Genomic DNA, 20,542 nt, shown 5'->3' with positions numbered 1-20,542 from the left:
TAATACAAACCTTAAGGCTTCTATTATTTGCACGGAGAGTGTCCTCCATTTGTCGCTTAAGTGACATTTTATGTGAAGCATAAGTTCACATGCCGACCAATTTGAACCCCCCCCCCCCCCTCGCTCTCCAAATTTCACTAAAATTTATGACTTTCGACAGAGCTTTTGCAAATAAAGAGTTGACCTTACCATCAAAGTAAGCGGTAGGTGACGGGCCCATTTCACTTAAAACTCTGCGAGAAGAGGAGTGCTGAAGTCGGCATTTTTTATTGGTTAGATGTTGTGGACCACTTTGACTTTGCAGGCAGTTTCCATTTCATTTTTCTACTCCGACGCCATTTGAGCAAATGAAGAAAAGTGTTTTATGCCAATACCCGCTGGCCAGAGAGCGTTACTCGCATCAAAGTCATAAAAGCAATGGCAGAGTTTTCACTCGTTAATATTTAGTGCGAAGTTAAGCTAACCCTTTTGTGATCGTAAATTTCCAGCAGCCGGCGGCCTTGAGCAAAGTTTATGAGTGCGTAAATACGAGTTTGTGGGAATTGACACGTGTTCGAGTTAGGCTGGAGCGTCTGTTTTGTGTATGCCTTAATGATTTGATTTAGTGACATGGTGAGAAATATGAGAACATCGGCAAAGACGTCTAAACACAGTTAATTTGCTGACGCTAAAAGAAATATATATATAAACCATATATGTATGTATATGGATTGTATCGATTTTATTTTAGTTTCACTTGGTCCGTAGTGGTTATTCACAAAGCTTCTCAGTACTTCCCCAGAGTAGTTTCTTCCTATCTCATCTACTTATCGGACGTTGTACGGAACTCTTTGTCGTTCTGATAAGCAACAAGCGAATGGGTTGGAGGGTTTATAGACTTTTAAAGTACCCATAGAAGGTGGAGTTTGCAACAAGCAAAATATGATTGATTAATTGAAGTTAGGATTATGATTGATTAATTAAGTAGTAGTATCAATACATATTTTTAATTATTGTATAAACTCCATTGAAAGTTGGAAACCATAATATTAGGTTAGAAGCACCGAGGTCCTCGTGTTCGATATATGGGGCCTTAAAAACCTATGGTCCGATTTCGGTGATTTTTAGAATGGGGCTGCCACACTATAAACATGGTATTTGTGCAAAGTTCTGCACCGGTATCTTCACTAGTGCTTACTTTATATATTGTAAAGTAAACGATTCAGATCGTCTTCAAAGTTGTGGTATATAGGAAGTAGGCGTGGTTGTGAAGCGGTTTGGTCTATTTTCACAACATGTCATTGGGATGTAAGGAAACTATTACAAACCAAGTTTCATTGAAATCGGTCGAGTAGTTCCTGAGATATGGTTTTTGACTCATAAGTGGGCGACGCCACGCCCATTTTCCATTTTGTAAAAAAATCTGAGTGCAGCTTCCATCTGCCATTTCTTATGTGAAATTCAGTGTTTCTGACGTTTTTCCTTAGAGAGTTAACCCACTTTTAGTAATTTTCAACCTAACCTTTGCATGGGAGGTGGGCGTGATTATTATCCGATTTCTTTCATTTTTGGACTGTATTAAGAAGTGGCTAAAAAAACGACTGCAGAAAGTTTGGTTTACATAGCTCTATTGGCTTCCGAGATATGTACAAAAAACCTATTTGGGGACGGGGCCATGCCCACCTCCCCAAAAAAATTACATCCAAATATGCCCCTTTATAGTGCGATCCTTCATACCTAATTTTATTTCCATAGTTTCATTTATGGCTTAGTTATGGCACTTTATGTGTTTTCGGTTTTCGCCATTTTGTGGGCGTGGCAGTGGTCCGATTTTGCTCGAAAGCAACCTTCCTATGGTGCCAAGAAATAAGTGTGCCAAGTTTCATCAAGATATCTTAATTTTTACTCAAGTTACAGCTTGCACAGACGGACGGACGGACAGACAGACATTCGGATTTTAACTCCACTCTTCACCCTGATCACTTTGGTATATATAACCCTATATCTAACTCGTTTAGTTTTGGGTGTTACAAACAACCGTTATGTGAACAAAACTATAATACTCTCTTTAGCAACATTTGTTGCGAGAGTATAAAATGAAAAATATTGCAGGGTCCATAATCCAGAATTAACTATGGCAAAATACTTTTCATTTCTCCTTTGATTTTCCGGCAAATAGTTGAAAAATCGGGTTTCTTCTACGGTTCAGTGCATTCGTTACAGATCCGTAGACATGTTAGCACACTTTCCATCTTCCAGATTTTGGGTGGTATTTTTACCACTTCATTAAAAACACCTCACTCTCATATTTGTACGTCGTTTGATGCGTTCTGCCAAAGAATCTGAGTACACAGTCCCAAAATTTTATTTTCATACTTGTTGAGTTTGAACGCCTAAAAGTATGCGCATATGTATACGCACACAGCACTTATCAAGTTTATTTGCAAAGTTAAGCCACTCTTCGGCACAAATTCACAATTTCAAAGCTTCGTGATATTTGCCAAATGCCCCTTGCTATCGCTGTGAACACATTCATTTAACGCTGTTAAATTGTCTCTCAGTATCCAAATAGCACTGCAGCAGGTGCATACGCTTATTACAACAGCATGGGTTGCAAGAATTGTCAGACCACTATTTGGACACATATGTTGGAAACAGGTTTTTAATGACCGAATTGTAAACATCATATCAGCTACCCGACAGGAAAACTTACATGATTTTGAAGAAATCTTTGCTCGAGTAAAATGAAATGAACTTGACACAGAGCGGAACAAACTTGCTGACGTCACTTTAGCGAGTTTTAGCGAACTATATAAAATCATAGTCTTTGTACGTAGAAAGCTTCCTGTCGGATTTTATATATTTTCGCAAACCACATGCCTAAAAAAACACCCTTAATTAGTAAAATCGGTATATACTATGTACTATGACCTAATGCTAATTCTGATGAATTTAGTAAAAAAATAATTGAGTTATATTTCACTGGCTGTTATATCGATTAGCTTAGAGTATCACTTCGTGTATTGTCTGAGTTCGAGTTCTCTTATAGTCGGCCATCCATTTCATTCGAAATACTTTCATTCCCGCTTTATTATAGAAGTTGGAATCATCGGTAATGGTATACGAATGTAAGAAGGTGTTCTTTCAAAGGTTTTGAATTGACTCATTTAGTGTCAGAACGTACCTTAGACGCTGAAATTTTACACGGAATTCTGCATTAGTTCACAAGATTTGATGTCACTTATGTTGTCAAAAATTTAAATTTAAGGAAGTTTGGTATCGACATCTATAGAATCGTTAGAACATTTCAATGAAAATACTGATTTTGTTAGCTTTTTTAAGGCGTGCACCATTAAAGCTCTGTTGCAACTCTGTTGCCTTTTATAAGAGATGCTATGGTAAATATTAGTTTCTAGATTTAACAACTATTATTCCGACATTGCTTTATTTTATTAGAGTGTAATGCATACGAACATGTTACATATATGCAAGTAGTTCTAGTATTTAGGTATGCAAATGAGTTTGGTTGTGTTGTTGCTCTTGATGTTCCGATTATGCTCTTTGTGCTATTGACGGCGTACAAATTGTTCTAAATGCACTTAACTGTCATTATGTTGTTGTAGTTTTAGTTGTTGTTGTTGTTGTTACAACCATTTATGCCCAGTTATCAACGCTTAAGGCGTGAGTTGTGCACAGCACGTTTGGATAATTATTTTTATTAAATAGATTTTGTACACGCCAAGGTTGCCATCGTCATTACTCAACCACTTTCATATTCAATGTTAGCAGAGCTTGGACATCATGACACGTTCTTTCTCGATCTCTCTCTGTTGACTTTAAGCGTGCACTTCGCTTGCACTCATTTAAGTAGTTAGCGAAGCTTCGTTGTTTATTGTAACGCTAACGTTTTTTTGTTGGTTGGAAGCCACTTTGCTATGTGCTCCTCATTGTTATACTCTCGCAACAAATGTTGCTAAAGAGAGTATTATAGTTTTGTCCACATAACGGTTGTTTGTAAGTCCTAAAACTAAACGAGTTAGATATAGGGTTATATATACCAAAGTGATCAGGGTGAAGAGTGGAGTTCAAATCCGAATGTCTGTCTGTCCGTCCGTCCGTCCGTCCGTCTGTGCAATCTGTAACTTGAGTAAAAATTAAGATATCTTGATGAAACTTGGCACACTTATTTCTTGGCACCATAGGAAGGTTGCTTTCGAATCATCGAATCGGACCACTGCCACGCCCACAAAATGGCGAAAACCGAAAACACATAAAGTGCCATAACTAAGCCATAAATAAAGCTATGGCAATTAAATTTGGTATGAAGGATCGCACTATGAAGGGGCATATTTGGATGTAATTTTTTTTGGGGAAGTGGGCGTGGTCCCGCCCCCTTCTAAGCTTTTTGTACATATCTCGCAAACCAATAAAGCTATATAAACCAAACTTTCTGCAGTCGTTTTTTTAGCCACTTCCTAATAAATTCCAAAAATGAAAGAAATCGGATCATAACCACGCCCACCTCCCATACAAAAGTTACTAAAAGTGGGTTAACTCACTAGCGAAAAACGTCAGAAACACTAAATTTCACATAAGAAATGGCAGATGAAAGCTGCACTCAGATTTTTTTACAAAATGGAAAATGGGCGTGGCGTCGCCCACTTATGGGGCAAAAACCATATCTCAGGAACTACTCGACCGATTTCAATGAAACTTGGTTTGTAATAGTTTCCTTCCATCCCAATGATATATTGTGAAAATAGGCCAAATCGCTTCACAACCACGCCTACTTCCTATATACCAGAACTTTGAAGACGATCTGAATCGTTTACTTTACAATATATAAAGTAAGCACTAGTGAAGATATCGATGCAGAACTTTGCACAAATACTATGTTAATAGTGTGGCAGCCCCATTCTAAAAATCGAAAAAATCGGACCATAGGTTTTTAAGGCCCCATATATCGAACACGAGGACCTCGGTGCTTCTAACCTAATATTATGGTTTCCAACCTTCAATGGACTTTATACAATATATATGACGAATATGTGGGTCAAATTGTGTATTATATAATATAAATAAAGTTAAATAAATAAATTGCGAGAGTATAAAATGTTCGGTTACACCCGAACTTAGCCCTTCCTTACTTGTTTTTTTTTTCGTTTGGTGTTGTAAGATGCTGTTGTTGTTGTTGTTATTGTTATTGTTCTAGTATGTGTACATGTAGGTATGTTGTTGCGTCCATTAGTTTCAGGCTGTGCTGGCAATTAAATTTCCGTTCATCCTCAGATTTGCGCTCATTGTAAAACTATTCGCGCGCACACAATGTCACCGGATGCCCATGGGAGAGGCGCTGTTGTGGCCGGCACAATTGCACGTCTATAGCATCGCTCTGATAACGCCTCCAACGCGCCAATGAACGGGCAATCAGTAGCACCTGTAACATCCACTTTTAGTGCTTCAACACGTACGCACACACACTCAGGAATGCTTGCAAATGTAAGTCTCCGAGAATATAAGCTGCAACTCACAAAAGCAACTAAATATGAACAATAACAACTATTTGACTCGAACATAAATGTGAAACTACTTATGTAGTTAGCCATATGTGTGCGTGTGTTTGTTTGTAGGTGTATGCAACAACAATAAGAAATGAAATGTTAATAAGCACCAACGCCCTGGCCATCTTTAGTAGAGGCACAAAGTCACATACAAACATGCACACAGCTACAATTACACGCCCCCACCAATTTAGGCGCCACTCGTATGTACATATGTACTGCCCTTGACCCCCCTCCTCCACTTCTACCCTTCAACCCGCATTCGCGTTTGTGGTGTGTGCGGCACCCTTTCGGCTTCGTTAGTCGTTGCCTGTTGGCTGTTGGCTGTTAGTTTGTGTGTTTTTATTTGCCAACGCTCCTCCATACAGTTGCTGTTGCTATTCTTATTCTTATTGTTGTTGTTGTTATTACATTATTATTGCAGTTACGTGGGTCCATGCTTTATTTTGCGTTTTTTCGCTTTCTCTACACTCGTTTTGCATCATTAATTATTGCTTACCATTAGCGAAGTGTTGCATGGGCAAAGCAACAGCTAAAGCTATTGCAGTCATATAACTAGCTCACACACACACACAAACGAACAAAAATGTGTTATAATCCGACTGAGTGGTTGGGTGGTGGACATTTTACAGTGGTTTGGCATTTAAGAAGCTCTGCAGAGCAGAAAAACTAAATACCCACGCATGGATTTTCTTCGAGTCATGCAGGAGCTGTTGTTCCCAGGTCCGACGTGGCGCAAAAGATTCACAAATCTTTCACTAAAGAAAATAGCCAGAGATTGATAGAGATTTTTTATAGAAGAACTTCAGCTCTGCTGTTCTGATATAATTATTGGCTTACTGTTTGAAAGGTTCCATTGCAATACAGTTGAAGTTTTTTTTTATCATTATTTGGGTCGTTTTTCATTGTCAGCAACAGTTGGAATGGAACAAATCCATTTTTCCCTGAACCTGACTGGGCTTTTTAAGAGCTATAACCGCGGGCACTTGCTTTCCTACTGGACAGCCCACCCGTATAATACTGAACTCGTACAACTTTTATGAGTTGTTTGTTGGTTTGTTGTTGTGCTGCAATAAAGCTTCACTCAATGTACACGTGCGTATGTGAGTTTTGCCAAATGTAAGTAACATATAATTTTAATTTCCAATGACATTTGGCTTTGACTTTTAATGTGGATTACGTGTTTGCGACTTTCCGTGAATTCTGCGGTGTTGCGTATACGCTCAGGCATACACCACGCTGCGCTTCACTCGCATCCAACTTCACTACACTGAACTTTACTCCATAAACAATGGCAATTATAATGTTGCGTTGTGTCGCTCATGCAAAATGTTGTCAACTATGTTGTATTGCAGACCTCTTTCCCTAGCTGTTTTTATTGTTGTTGCTCATGCTGCTTTATGCGAATTGTTGTTATTGTTATTATAGACGGGTTTTTAAATAGTTTTTAATGGCTAAAGTGGGCGTTGAGTAGTTGAACTGTAGACTGACTGGTTGGCTGGCTGCTTGGCGGCACCGAACGCTGCGTCAATCGCTGCCTGTGGTCGCACGTCAGCTTGTGGCCTGCTTTGTGGTGAATGGGGGGCGGTGAGCGGCAAGTGGCGCACGAAGGCGTGACGACCGCAGAACGTGTGCGGTCGACCACTGCAACCACCCACCTGATTGTATGCAAGGCTTTTTGTTGTTTTTGCACTTACTGAGCACCGCTGCAAGAAATGCTTGTTTAAATACTTTTTATGGACTGAAATGGTTGAAGGTACAAAATGGGAATTCGGTTTCGCACTGAATTTCGGCAATTACCCTTTGTAATGGTTCGCTTTGCTTCGGCAGTGCGTTGAGTGCGCTTGATTGTTATTTTAGTTTGTTGTTAATTTGCTTCTATTTATTTGTTTTGTTGTTGTTATTCGTTGCTTTTGGTAGCCATTTTTTAATGCATCACAAAAGCTTCTGGCCAGTGATAATTGCTTGTCACAAAACATGCAAATTACAGCAAAAAGCATATGCAATTCGTGGTATTGGATTTAGAAAAAAATAGAGAAAAAGTTGAAAAAGTTATTGGAGCTTCCATCTTTTTTTGACGGCTACCAGTTTTTGTATGGACGATGACCATTTGATGACCTATTTTTTACCTTAATTGAAATTCACATTTATATCACTCACTAATGATTTATGGCGTTGTGCTGCAAACGTGCTCTCATTTAATACATTAGTAATTGCGGTAATAACCTAACGTGGCGTAAACAAATGGCGGAAGAAGTCATCTCACCGACGATCCCTGTGCCGATCTGTAGCAAAAAAAGCTCTTATAGCTGGTAACCCTCGAATTTATCTCAAGAATTAAAGAATTTAGTAAGCGACGTTAGTTCTGCTTTTTCCAGATTGGATAAGGAAGCGAAGCGTATGGGTCTGCTGGTCAACGAGGACAAGACGAAATATCTCCTGTCGTCAAACAAACAGTCAGCGCATTCGCGTCTTGGCTCCCACGTCACTGTTGACAGTCATAACTTTGAAGTTGTAGATAATTTCGTCTACCTGGTAACCAGCATTAACAGCAATAACAATGTCAGCCTGGAAATCCAACGCAGAATCACTCTTGCCAACAGGTGCTACTATGGACTAAGTAGGCAATTGAAAAGTAAAGTCCTCTCTCGACGAACAAAAACCAAACTCTACAAGTCTCTCATCATTCCCGTCCTACTTTACGGTGCAGAAGCGTGGACGATATCAACATCCGATGAGACGGCACTAGGAGTTTTCGAGAGAAAGGTTTTGCGGAAGATTTATGGTTCCTTAAACATTGGCAACGGCGAATACCGCAGACGATGGAACGATGAGCTGTATGTGTTATTCGACGACATAGCCATAGTCCAGCGAATAAGAAATCAGCGGCTACGCTGGCTAGGTCATGTTGTTCGAATGGATGAAAGTGCTCCAGTTCTGAAAGTATTCGATGCAGTACCCGCTGGTGGAAGCCGAGGAAGAGGGAGACCTCCACTCCGATGGAAGGACCAGCTGGAGAAGGACCTGGCTTCGCTTGGTAAAACCAATTGGCGCCAAACTATCAGAAGGAGGGATACGTGGCGCGCTGTTTTGGACTCGGCTATAACCGCGTAAGCGGTGTCTACGCGAGTCAAGAAGAAGAAGAAGTAAGCGACTTGAGAGCACAAGAAAGGCTCCACTCACATTACACACACTCCTACGTGATGGGTCCGCCTAGAAGAGAACTAAATGAATCACACACACATTTATTATTTTTGATAATTCCAGTTTCGTTTATTTTGCATATTTTTGCCACCCTTCAATTCACCGAGCCATCGCTGGTTGAATTCTCGTTTTTTTTTCAGTTTCGTTTTATAGTATTTTTCGTAATATTTCTCACACTGCTATTCACTTATGCGATTATAATGAATTTGTTTGGTCATTTATGCGTTTTTTTCCAATATTTTTTGTTTTCTTGTTGTTTTACAGTAAGAGTTGTCGTGCAAATGCTTGAACAAATAAAACAATAACAATAACAACAACATTATAATTATAATACAAACTATTTGGTATTTTTGCGTTGTGTGCAGTTACGCAAAAAAAAAAAAACAAAAAAAATAAAAGATTTTTTAAACAGTGAAAACTAAATATTTGTTGTATGAAATATATATGGGCCGCCGTGAATTTCTGTTTACTTTGCGGCAGGAGTTTTATTAAAATTGTTTTTCGTGTAAACAAAGTGAGAGCTTCCATAAATTTGCTGTATTCTTTTGATAGGCAATTTGAAAAAATGCTATTTGCTTTGCGCAATTTGAAATTAATGAGAATTTTTCCTTGATGTCGTTTTATTAAAAACATACCGTTAAAAACTTACAACTATTTTTTTTGTTTTAAATAATTTTAATTATAACAGTAATTAGCTAACATATTTTTTAAGTTTACAATCTTAATGTTTTACACATATTTATGTATATTAGTCAGCTAAGTTTACAATTCACTGTTAAAAAGTGATTTTGTTTTTGTTGTACGGTATTTATGTTTGTTATATTTATGTATGCGTACTGTATATTGGTAACTATTCTGTTAAATATTTTATATTTTATGAAAGTTTGTAGAAGTGGTTTTTTTTATAGTTTTTCATTTAGCGTCTCATATATTATGAGCTCTGTTCCATTTAAATATTTAACTAGATACATACATACATTTATTTATGAGCTTTTTTACGCACTTTTATCCTCCATTTTATCACTAAATAAATTTATATACAATTGGATTATACAGTTTTGCCTTTGATATATTTAATGGGTTTCATATTTCACATTTCAGATTCACAGATTCTTTTGAATTATCATTATATGCTAACAATATATATATATATATGTGTATGTACATGCAATTCGTTTTTTTTTATTATTATTTATCTATTATTTAAGTACTTTCAGAAAGCTTTAACACATTTATTCTTTAACTGTACTCATGTAATTAGCATACAAATTGTATTCTGAAAATAATCAATGATTTATTGAAAATATTCAAATGAATGGAAGTTTAAAACAATTATAATAAATATAAATATATAAATAATTAATATATAAAAAAAAGTTAACGGTAACAACTCGGTTTGGTTTCTCACTCAGAAATATTTATTTCTCTATGTAGCGATTTGTTATGATTTTCTCCATTCATATTTCACTGATTTTATTTATTTGGTATTTTTCAAATTGAACTACACTTGAATACTTACACTTATACACTTAATGAGACGTACTCCACCTTAGCTACTTAATTACCTACATATATTGTTGATACACTTAGGTTATTGTATTTCGACTTTGGAAAACCGTTTTAATGTAATTTCACACTTAGTAAACACACACATGCACACACCTAAATGCTCGAATTAAACATCCAACCACATTGCAGTTACAAATATTAATTCGAATTTTTCTTTAATTTTTTTTTTTTAATTTATTTCATTTGACTGTTTTTTTTTCTCTTTAAATTCAAGTCTCTTACTTTGTTTAGTATATACATTACTACTTGGCTAGTCACGTCCACTTAGATGGCAACCCTAAAATTATTTGCTAACTTTATTTCTTCTACAATTAAAAGTTGCTTATAAACTATGCTTGTTTTTGTTGTAGTTACACATTTAGTATTTATATATATTTAATTTTCAGTTATGTTTTCGGTGCAGTCTAGGAGTTGTACTTAAACTTAATTTGGTTTCAACACATTTCCTTTCACCTACGATTATTAAATGTCTACTTTTTACTTTGCCTTAATTTTACATTAAACTTCGTTTCTTTTCATATATTTTTGAGCAAATTGTTTTGAAGTTCTCGACAAGTGAGCGCTAGTGAGTCCACTGTTTTGCTAAATCGAAAGAAGATGAGTTGAACAAGATGGTCGGAGAGCTGAGTGGCTGATGAATTTGATAACGGCCGAAACGAAGCCAACTCCATTGACAGACAGACATATTTCTAACGAAAAGTACCGCAAAAATATCTATCAGCTTTTGGACACATACTCTTATACTATGTTTACATATAACGAGATTATCTCCATTTACGAGCTTAACTCGATAATCTGTAATTAAGAAACAAGATTTCTCATACAAAATTCCTCTCTTGATAATCCGAGATTATAAAATTATCTCGTTTTATACAACTAGATTTTCGGTGTTATTCCTAGTTTTATCGATAATTTTGCGAAGAAGAGGAGAAATGTCAAATGAAAATGTAAACAAAAATGGCCGATAGCGAGAGAAAGATGTGTAATACAACAACAAATACAACACATTTGTCAATTGATAATCTCATTTGGCTATATGTAATTATTGAACGTGCTTAGAACGAGATTATTTCCATATTTAACATACTATTATGTTGTTTAAGTAGTTGATAAATCCAAATCTGAAACAACCACGGCAACTACTGAACAAGACTCTTTATTTAAAATCTACACGAAAGACAACATGCAATTGCTTCTGATTTCCAGTTATCTGTACTCTCTGATCTATGGAGAGAACATATTTTCACAGGCCATTTCAATTTCCAAGCAGACGCGCTAATCGGGCTTCATGTTTCGAATGATATGAGAAACCCGGTTGTCACTTTTGTCTTTGCTTCCGTCCAATGACAGCTGCAATAGGAGTACTCCTAAGTAGATCAATCCCGTGTTTCCTCTATCTTTCTTAGTTCTTTTTCCAGCCGGGCGTAGAGCATATTCAACGCACCAAATGAAAATGTAAATCTAACGGTGAACAGTTTATCAAATGAATCTGAATTTGGGAAATACTTTTCGGTGGGGCAAAATTGATTGCCAATTGACTCCATTGCAGTTTTAAATAGTTACCGAGAGTTTGAAAGCACCACGAGTGCAATCAGTGTAGCCGAAACCCTTGAGTAGCCGAAATTGCGTGCGTTTCCCTTGTTTTCATTAAGCATTCATTCGAACCAAATCAATTTGCGCCAACACCAGTGTTGGTAGAAAGTTTCGCATTAGCAACAACAGCAAAAACAAATGCAACAATACCTATGTACAATTGCTCCAATGCGGCGGACAGTTTAAGAGGCGCTGGTGAATATATGAGATTTGTGAAAAGAGGGGCCAAACGAATTTTTAAAATTTTGTTTTTTTGTTTTTTAACAAAAAAGTGCAAAAATAAAAACTTGTGTGTGTTATTGTTTTTGTTTTAATTAGAACAACATCAGTATAATACATTCTATGTATTGAATTCATGCAGGCACATGAAACCGAAATGCCAAAATGAAACGAGAGGCACACGCAGCAAATTGTAAACAGACGCAACAGAAGCAGAGAAATTCAAACAAAATAGAGCGGAAGTAAAACTTTGAACTGAAACGTGTATAAATGAAGGTGAGTGAAATAGTTTGCAGTGAAATAGTTTTCGGCAATTAAGGGTGCTGGATTTCGCATGAGAAGGGCGTTCAATTTATAACAAAAACAAATTACTGCTCCGATTAAGCAAAGCACCACAAACACCATTTTGGTGAATACTTGAAATTTTCGGTTTACTTTTTCACGCCAACACATCTTTTTTTATCGCTGCACACCCTTTGCGTTCACCTGCTTGTGATTATTATTGCACACGACTGTTTTTTTAATTTACTTTTGGCCACACAAACATTCATTGTTGTTTGGGAACTAGTTTTATAGTTTTGTGTTTTTAGTGTTGGTAATTTTTTTTTATTTCCCCCTTTTTTCGTGCTTTCTGTTTTTGTTCTTCGCCTTTGTTTTTGCATCAACATTTGCTGAATAACTTTAATTAGAAATAACCTGTGACCTTGCCACTTTTCCTTTTCCACTGTGCACTCTTTGCCATTGTTTTGATTCTCCTGTTGCTGTGTGATTGTAAAAACATGTGTAGTTTGTTGTTGTTGGCATTTGGTAATAAAATAAAAATATATAAAAAAGAGCAAATACAGAAATGATCATTTAATTTCACAGCTTTAATTTGCAATTCTTTTTTGTCGCTTTGTTTTTGCTTTTGTTGCATTTTTTATGAGAAATATGGAAAATGTTCATTAATCCTATTATTGTTGCTAGTTTCTAGCCATTAGCAAATGCTTTTCATTTCAGTTGGCAAGTGCTTTTTGTGGTCGGAAAAACTAAAAGGATTAATCAAAATATGCATCAATTTTGACAACATTATTAACAGTAAGCCTAATTAATAATATCGTATCAACTAATGGACCATGCGTGAACCTATTTATTGTATACTTTTGAACGGCTTAATCGAGTGCATAGTGTGTGGTCTTAAAAGGTTAAAAAAAGGGTTAGCAGTTTGGTGCTGAGCTTCTTAGTTCCAATCTGATCTGATTCTAAAGAGACATAGCTCTTACGCCAACACACTTCGCTCACGTACAAGACTAATTGTGGTTTATAGGTCTAATGGCTGAAATGCTTATACCGGGTTGTTCTTGAATATATTTTATAGTAAAAATCGTCTTATGGCGCTTTTTCGGTGTTCTCATCTAGAGGGATGATGGGCGCGAGTATTAACATTAATCGATGTCTAATTTAATTGAGGGTACGCAGACCCGAGGGGAGCTCCGTGAATACATTCAGGCTAAAAAGTTATTGTAGGCCGTAGTAGATATGAAAGGTTGTTGTAATTTTTTTAAATTAGCCTTAAATGGAATATTTCAGCCTTAGAATATCAAATAACTTTGAGGTCCCTGCGGCACACAAATGTTGCCTGCCCTTTTTAATGAAACCGAGTCATTGCCACCAATCGCCCTTTCACGTCAATTTGTTCGCTCATTCGTTTTCATTTGCCTTCATTACATTCATCGGTTTCGTCCTCAATTCTGTATTTTACTTTCTACTTATGTCCGTGCTTTCGACTTTACGCCAAACTAATCCGAGAAATTCTTTTCGTCCGAGAAGCGCACATGATGCTGTTGCTTGAGGCGTACTGCCGGTACAGGGCGTACGGCACCCGCCGACATTGACGCTGCTGCCGTAGTTGACGCAGTTGATGCTGAAGCAGCGCCGGCTGCCTTTGCCGCCACCACGGCCGCCGCTGCCTTGGCGACCTCATTTGCACGGGTCCCCGACCAAATGTTGCCAACACCATCGACACTGCTGTGGTTGTTGTTGCGTTTTGGCGGTTGCCATGTCCGGCTGTGACCAGCTTCATTACCGCCGTCAGCCAACCGGCCGTGTCCTGTTGTCACATTCATTTGTTTGTACGCGCTTCCTGTCACCCGTTCGCTATTCATTGATGCTGTTGTTGCCGTCGTTTCGTTGCTTTCACTTCCGTCGGATGTCTTTTCGTGTGCTTCGTTGCACGAGAGTGTCGGCGAGCCGGAAGTGGGCGGCGATGATGAGGTCCACTGCTCATCGCAGGAGCAATAACCGCGCGCCGTGTCGCCACCCTCCAAGGCGAGCGAGTGCAGTTCGCGTAGTTTTCGTAGCTTTTGTTGTTGTCTTTTATAGGCAGCGGCCGCTGAGGTGCTGACATCGGTCGCTGAAATCATTTGCTCGGCTCGTGGTTGTTGTTGTTGCTGCTGTTGTATGTGGTGTACGTGCTGTCTGTGTGATAGTTGTTGTTGCTGCTGGTATGCCGTTACTACGGCCGCTGAAATTTGTGGCTGAGCTGTTGTTGTGCTCGATTTGGTTGTTGGTGACTGGTGATGCTGTTGCTGCTGCTTATTCAATAGTTTTATCGGTTGAGGCGGTGATAGTGGTGGTGTTGTTGCCGGTGACATTGACGACGCGGACGCCACCGATGTCAAATGCGCGTATTGCAGGCGCTGCAAGTCCATTGCCTGCTGACTGAATGGTAGGCCTTCAGCATCTTGCTTTTCTGGTTGTTCGTGTGCTGTGAAATCCTCTTCGTGCATGTCCGTATTCAGCTTATCACTTGAGCTGTGGCAATGGAAGAAGAAAGGAAAGAAGTATGAGATATATGAGTAGAATCAGGAAGACTTAAAACAATGGAAATAAAATGTTTGGAAAGAGATTGCTGGAAACTTTCATTTAAAGATCGAAAATCGCTTTGCGGCGACTTTCCCTTGAAACTAAGTTACATCGACCAAAAGAAGCTGCAAGGACAACCAAAACTCATGCTATAGGGACTATTCCGATACTACAAATTCTTCGACAGGGACATGAGAAAGCAGATATGTATTTAGATTTTTTGTCTTCTTCATGGAAGTAAACCTGAACGGCTATATAATGAAAGTTTGGACTTACATTGCATATTGCGCATATCCGTTTTGATCACCAATCGCCGGTACGGCCACTCATGTCTGAGCTTAATTGGGTAAATATTGATTGCAGGTGAGCTGGCTCACCTATATTTACTTTACTGTTATTCAGCCGTCGGCTTGCTTGTCTCATTTCTTCCATACTCATTAAAGCGACAAGCGTAAGAGAGAAGAAGGAATCGTTAAAAATTAAGGAAACGAGATAATGCAATTTCCAGTTCGCAGCGTACAAAAAACAAACGAGAAAAGCATAATGGTGAACCGACAGACATTCATGGAAACATACATATGTATGTACTAGCATTTATAATGAGGAAAGTTTGGTCGACAAGCATTTCTCGGCCGGTTTATGAATTTCTGAAGTTTAAAGTCGAACTCATCTTAATGGTTATTTCCAGACGGTGTGCAGGTTTCATATTCTGTATTGGTTCGGTAAAGTAAATTAAGAAAGGTTAAATTGAAATTGAATACCTTAAGTTTAAGATGACCAAATATAACTGATTAATACTATACTAAGGCCTTATCGCCAGGTTCATATGAGAGACCGTCTTCTTCCGAGAAAGAGCTACTGAAGTGGTCCTAAGTGAACCGCAACGGGAAAACTTTTACGCGTCACAATTTATACAGAGTCTACAAATTCTGCACATCTGCTTTCAGTTAATATAACGTCAGTCAGAATATGCGAAGAACATATATGAAGGCAGTTGACGCGAGTAAGTGACGTGCGAGGTGCGAAAAATTATGCAGTTGCAATTATGATTGCCACACGACAGACAGGCGCAAGGCGACTTAAGGAAAACGTAAAAAATGTGAAAGTCTATGCAGTACTCAAGTAAATGTGCAACCGAGCAACAAATTATAAAATATGCCATCGTTGCAGATGCAAGAGACTTCCATGAAACTGTGATTGTCGCCGTTGTCCTTGTCATTTTCGGCTGCATGAAGAGGCCGTCAATATTTAAGGCAATTAGTCGTAAATGTGCACATGGATATAATGAATAATGATGATATTGTGTGGCTAAGAGACGCTGACTTGGTTCGCAATTAACATTTTCGAATTCAGACGGACAAGTTGATGATCTGCAACTATGAAGCGCTCTCATGAAGCACATGAATACACTCACAGCATGGTAGTCACAATTATAAATATATACAGTGTTGAGTTCTTAATTATTTAGTGTAGAAGTTATTCTGATTGGCTTCGAGAAAATTTCGTTGGAAAAAGTTAGAATCTCTTTTCTATGCTTATCTATTCAAAATTTAAGCGAGATGGAGAGAGGGAGGCTAGATATGGTCCTAACCAATCCTTGCAGATGCTGAGCAGAATTAAGCCTGAAAACACCTTTTTTGTATTTCTCATTGACATACTCCAGAACTCTGACATCTCCCACTTGAAGAAGTGTAAAATTTACATGTTTCCTTATATTTATACTCTCGCAACAAATGTTGCTAAAGAGAGTATTATAGTTTTGTTCACATAACGGTTGTTTGTAACACCAAAAACTAAACGAGTTAGATATAGGGTTATATATACCAAAGTGATCAGGGTGAAGAGTGGAGTTCAAATCCGAATGTCTGTCTGTCCGTACGTCCGTCCGTCCGTCTATGCAAGCTGTAACTTGAGTAAAAATTAAGATATTATGATGAAACTTCGCACACATATTTCTTGGTACCATAGAAAGGTTGCTTTCGAAAATGAGCAAAATCGGACCACTGCCACGCCCACAAAATGGCGAAAACCGAAAACACATAAAGGGCCATAACTAAGCCATAAATAAAGCTATGAAAATAAAATTTGGTATGAAGGATCGCACTAGGAAGGGGCATATGTGGATGTAATTTTTTTGGGGAAGTGGGCGTGGCCCCTCCCCCTACTAAGTTTTTTGTACATATTTCGCAAACTACTACAGGTATATCAAGGAAACTTTCTAGAGTCGTTCTTTTAGGTACTACCTTATACAGTCCAAAAATGGAGAAAATCGGATTGTAACCACGCCCACCTCCCATACAAAAGTTAGGTTGAAAATTACTAAAAGTGGATTAACTCACTAAGGACGTCAGAAACATGAAATTTCACATAAGAAATGGCAGATGAAAGTTGCACTCAGATTTTTTTACTTATGGGTCAAAAACCATAACTCAGGAACTACTCGACCGATTTCAATGAAACTTGGTTTGTAATAGTTTCCTTACATCCCAATGACATGTTGTGAAAATAGACCAAACCGCTTCACAACCACGCCTACTTCCTATATACCACAACTTTGAAGACGATCTGAATCGTTTACTTTACAATATATAAAGTAAGCACTAGTGAAGATACCGGTGCAGAACTTTGCACAAATACCATGTTTATAGTGTGGCAGCCCCATTCTAAAAATCACCGAAATCGGACCATAGGTTTTTAATGCCCCATATATCGAACACGAGGACCTCGGTGCTTCTAACCTAATATTATGGTTTTCAACTTTCAATGGACTTTATACAATATATATGACGAATATGTGGGTCAAATTGTGTATTATATAATATAAATAAAGTTAAATAAATAAATTGCGAGAGTATAAAATGTTCGGTTACACCCGAACTTAGCCCTTTCTTACTTGTTTTTTATTTTCTTTCACTTTCGCAATTAAGCAAATTTTCTTCATTAATAAAAATATCTGCAATAATAAAAAGAACATATTTAATACCTCCTCCTCCTCTCAACTCATTTATTCGCAATGCTCATCCTCTCATAATTACTTTTTTACTCACAAACCCCTCCATTGCTTCAACCTGCTGCTGGGTGTTATTCATTGGAAATGGTTGCAATGTTGCATGCAACATTCTCGTACGCCGTTACTCAATTACTGTCGCCGACACAAAGGATTTTTTTTAATTTTGCCTGCAGTCTGACGACGCTTATGTCTCTGATTGGTTCTTTCTGGGAGCAGAAATTTATGAAACTCACATTGGATAAGCGTTAAATATATTAATGTGGGATTATTTGTGTAAATTTTAAATGGCAGACGCAATATTCACAGCAATATGGGGTGATACTGGCGGCGTGTTAATAATTGAAAGACATATAAATTCCTACCCAAATCATACTAAAAAGCCAGAGTATTAACCATTATATAATTTACCGTTACCGGGCGGGCAAGCCGTTGATTTAGTAGACCAATGAAATTAGCTATTTAAAGCCACAGTTTTTGTGGAATTGTTTGGAAACGGCAATTGTTCTTGAGTTGACCTATTTGCTGAGAGAATGGGATTGTAGCATAAAGTTTATAATTATTTAAGTTGCTTTCATTTAATTACTAAGTGGCATTGTTGTTGTTGTAAAGTTTTCACTCAACTACATTAACAACTATCTTTTCGACTTAAAAGCTTTGCATTAACAAATCGCGTCTCAAAAGGGCCGAGGCTTCCATTTAAGCATGCAAATAAAATATTTAATGCATTTGGTAAGTGCGGCAAATAGTGAGACTCATGCGCTCGTTTTGTTGTTTTTCGCCGCGCGCAAACTTTAGCAGGAAGATGAAAGGCGAAAAACGCAATGCGCCGAAAGTGTGTCAAGTGTCAGATAAGCAAGGCGAGACTTATTGAAATGAAGTGTCGTTGCTGTTATTGTCGCGAGAGAGTGTAAGTAGATGAGGGCCGCAGAAAGGATACTGCAGTGATGTGTATGTAGCAGTGCGAAGCCATAGACACTATCTGTGCGGTGTTGTTTTTCGCTGTCCGCAAATTTCTATTTGTGCGCCATTTGAGGACAAGTGCCACAAACACAGGCTTTGCTGCAGCTATGTGACCGTGCGAAGCTAACTTCCGCTCGTCCTTCGTGCTCAAATAGCGCCTAGTGGCGAAAACTGCACATTGTTGAAGGCGACAGGGGATGGAGGGCGACAGAGTTTTTCCGCAGCGCACACTTTGCAGCTGAAGTGCGACTAATTTTCACTCGAAGTGAGCATCCAATTAAAATTATTCCAACGCAAGTTAAAATCCATTTAAAACTTTGTTAAAAATTCGTGTGTACAAAAAACGACGATGAAAGGCGGAGAGGAAAGTTTAGAACAAAAAAGAGTGGCAGGAATATAATACTGCCAGAGAGCCACGACAGATTTCAATGGTTTCGAATGAAGACACAAATAGCGCAGTAAGGATAGCTTGGTTGGCGTTTTGCTTGCGAATGTAGCAGTTATACAAGAAGTTGGCAGGGAAATTGAGAGAGCGAGAGAGAGAGAGTGAGCGCTCTCGGTCCACTTAATACTGTTTTGAGTGACACTGACATTTGCAGTGTGAAAAGAAAGTTTTACAACACATAGTTTTTGTAATGTTTTGAAGTGTTAATTCCAAACCGGGAGACTACTTAATGCTTTTGCGTTCACTGCAAACATCTCGTTACACAGAACTTGTGTGTAAACTGAAGGTTTCTCATTTAAAAATGCCAAAGAAACGAAAATGAATGAAGACTGAGTGCGCAAAGTCACAGAGTTTAAAGTTTCGTATATTTGCACGGTATCTATTTATGGTGGACAAGTTTACTGTTTTTGATCGATTTCGATAATGATGGTTTGTAATCGAAGCAATAAAAAGTGCAAAAATGAACAGTTAGTTGAAGTAAAGCATGAATCAACTCTTGTTTATTACGAAAAGTAACAAGGTCTAGCCTTAGCTTAAGTTCTAGAAACTGAAGTGCTTCCCATACCATGTTGCCAGTTTTCATCGCGCTGTTGCCGAATTGTCCAAAAAGTGTAAAGCATATACAATAGCTCACCTACAGCTTGAATTGTCACCAAATATATCTTTTACGGATGTCCTACACGCTGTCTTTCCAAAGTTCGCACATTTCATTTGAAGAACTTAAAAGAAATCTGTGCGTACAGATGGTTCTGACCGTGATCATAAAAGCAGCACAGATAATAACTATGGCACTCTTATAGTGGAAGGGTTAAGTGAAAATTGACAAATATATTTTTGTTAAATTTCAAAAATGCCGTTAATAATTTTTGCTTTTAAGGTTAAAGAGATTCTCAGAGAATTTGGCAAATTGAGAAATTCGAAATACTCATAATTGATTCACTTTAAAATTTATATTCCAAATGCACGCTCTTTCACATTTCGTCCATCTCAAAATGTCAGCCAAAATTGTGAAATTCTGCGGCTCAAAATACCAATAAAAAATGGACAAATGCAAAAAGCCGTGACTTCGCCGCTAAATGTGGTTGCAGTTTTTTGCTAATGGTCTGCTGCAAGCGATTTTCCATTGCTATGGCTTTGGCGAGCAGTTTGCATATGCAA

The 20,542-nt window shown here is 37.9% G+C and overlaps 2 protein-coding genes across 2 annotated transcripts in view; both read right to left on the bottom strand.

Annotated features, from left to right (window-relative positions):
- Nucleotides 1-13,903: 13,903 nt before the first annotated feature.
- LOC128919826 (protein couch potato-like) lies at nucleotides 13,904-14,893 on the bottom strand. The gene has a single exon (XM_054225230.1). It carries the CDS (start codon nucleotides 14,891-14,893, stop codon nucleotides 13,904-13,906), a length of 990 nt encoding a protein of 329 aa, XP_054081205.1.
- Nucleotides 14,779-20,542, bottom strand: part of LOC105208454 (neuroligin 4-like) — a 105,434-nt gene continuing 99,670 nt past the window's right edge. The window contains exon 12 of the mRNA XM_054234146.1: nucleotides 14,779-14,918. The gene's annotated coding sequence lies outside the window, so the exon portion shown is untranslated. The remainder of the gene's footprint in view (nucleotides 14,919-20,542) is intronic.

This window comes from Zeugodacus cucurbitae, chromosome 2 (genome assembly GCF_028554725.1).
Source record: "Zeugodacus cucurbitae isolate PBARC_wt_2022May chromosome 2, idZeuCucr1.2, whole genome shotgun sequence".
In the NCBI taxonomy this organism is placed as follows: Eukaryota; Metazoa; Arthropoda; class Insecta; order Diptera; family Tephritidae; genus Zeugodacus; species Zeugodacus cucurbitae.
The sequence above is the reverse complement of the archived record's forward strand: the minus strand, read 5'-3'. Positions and strand labels throughout refer to the sequence as shown.

What these genes read in the sequence shown, in the direction of transcription:
- LOC128919826 (XM_054225230.1), bottom strand. Translation starts at nt 14,893, where the DNA reads ATGCACGAAGAGGATTTCACAGCACACGAACAACCAGAAAAGCAAGAT.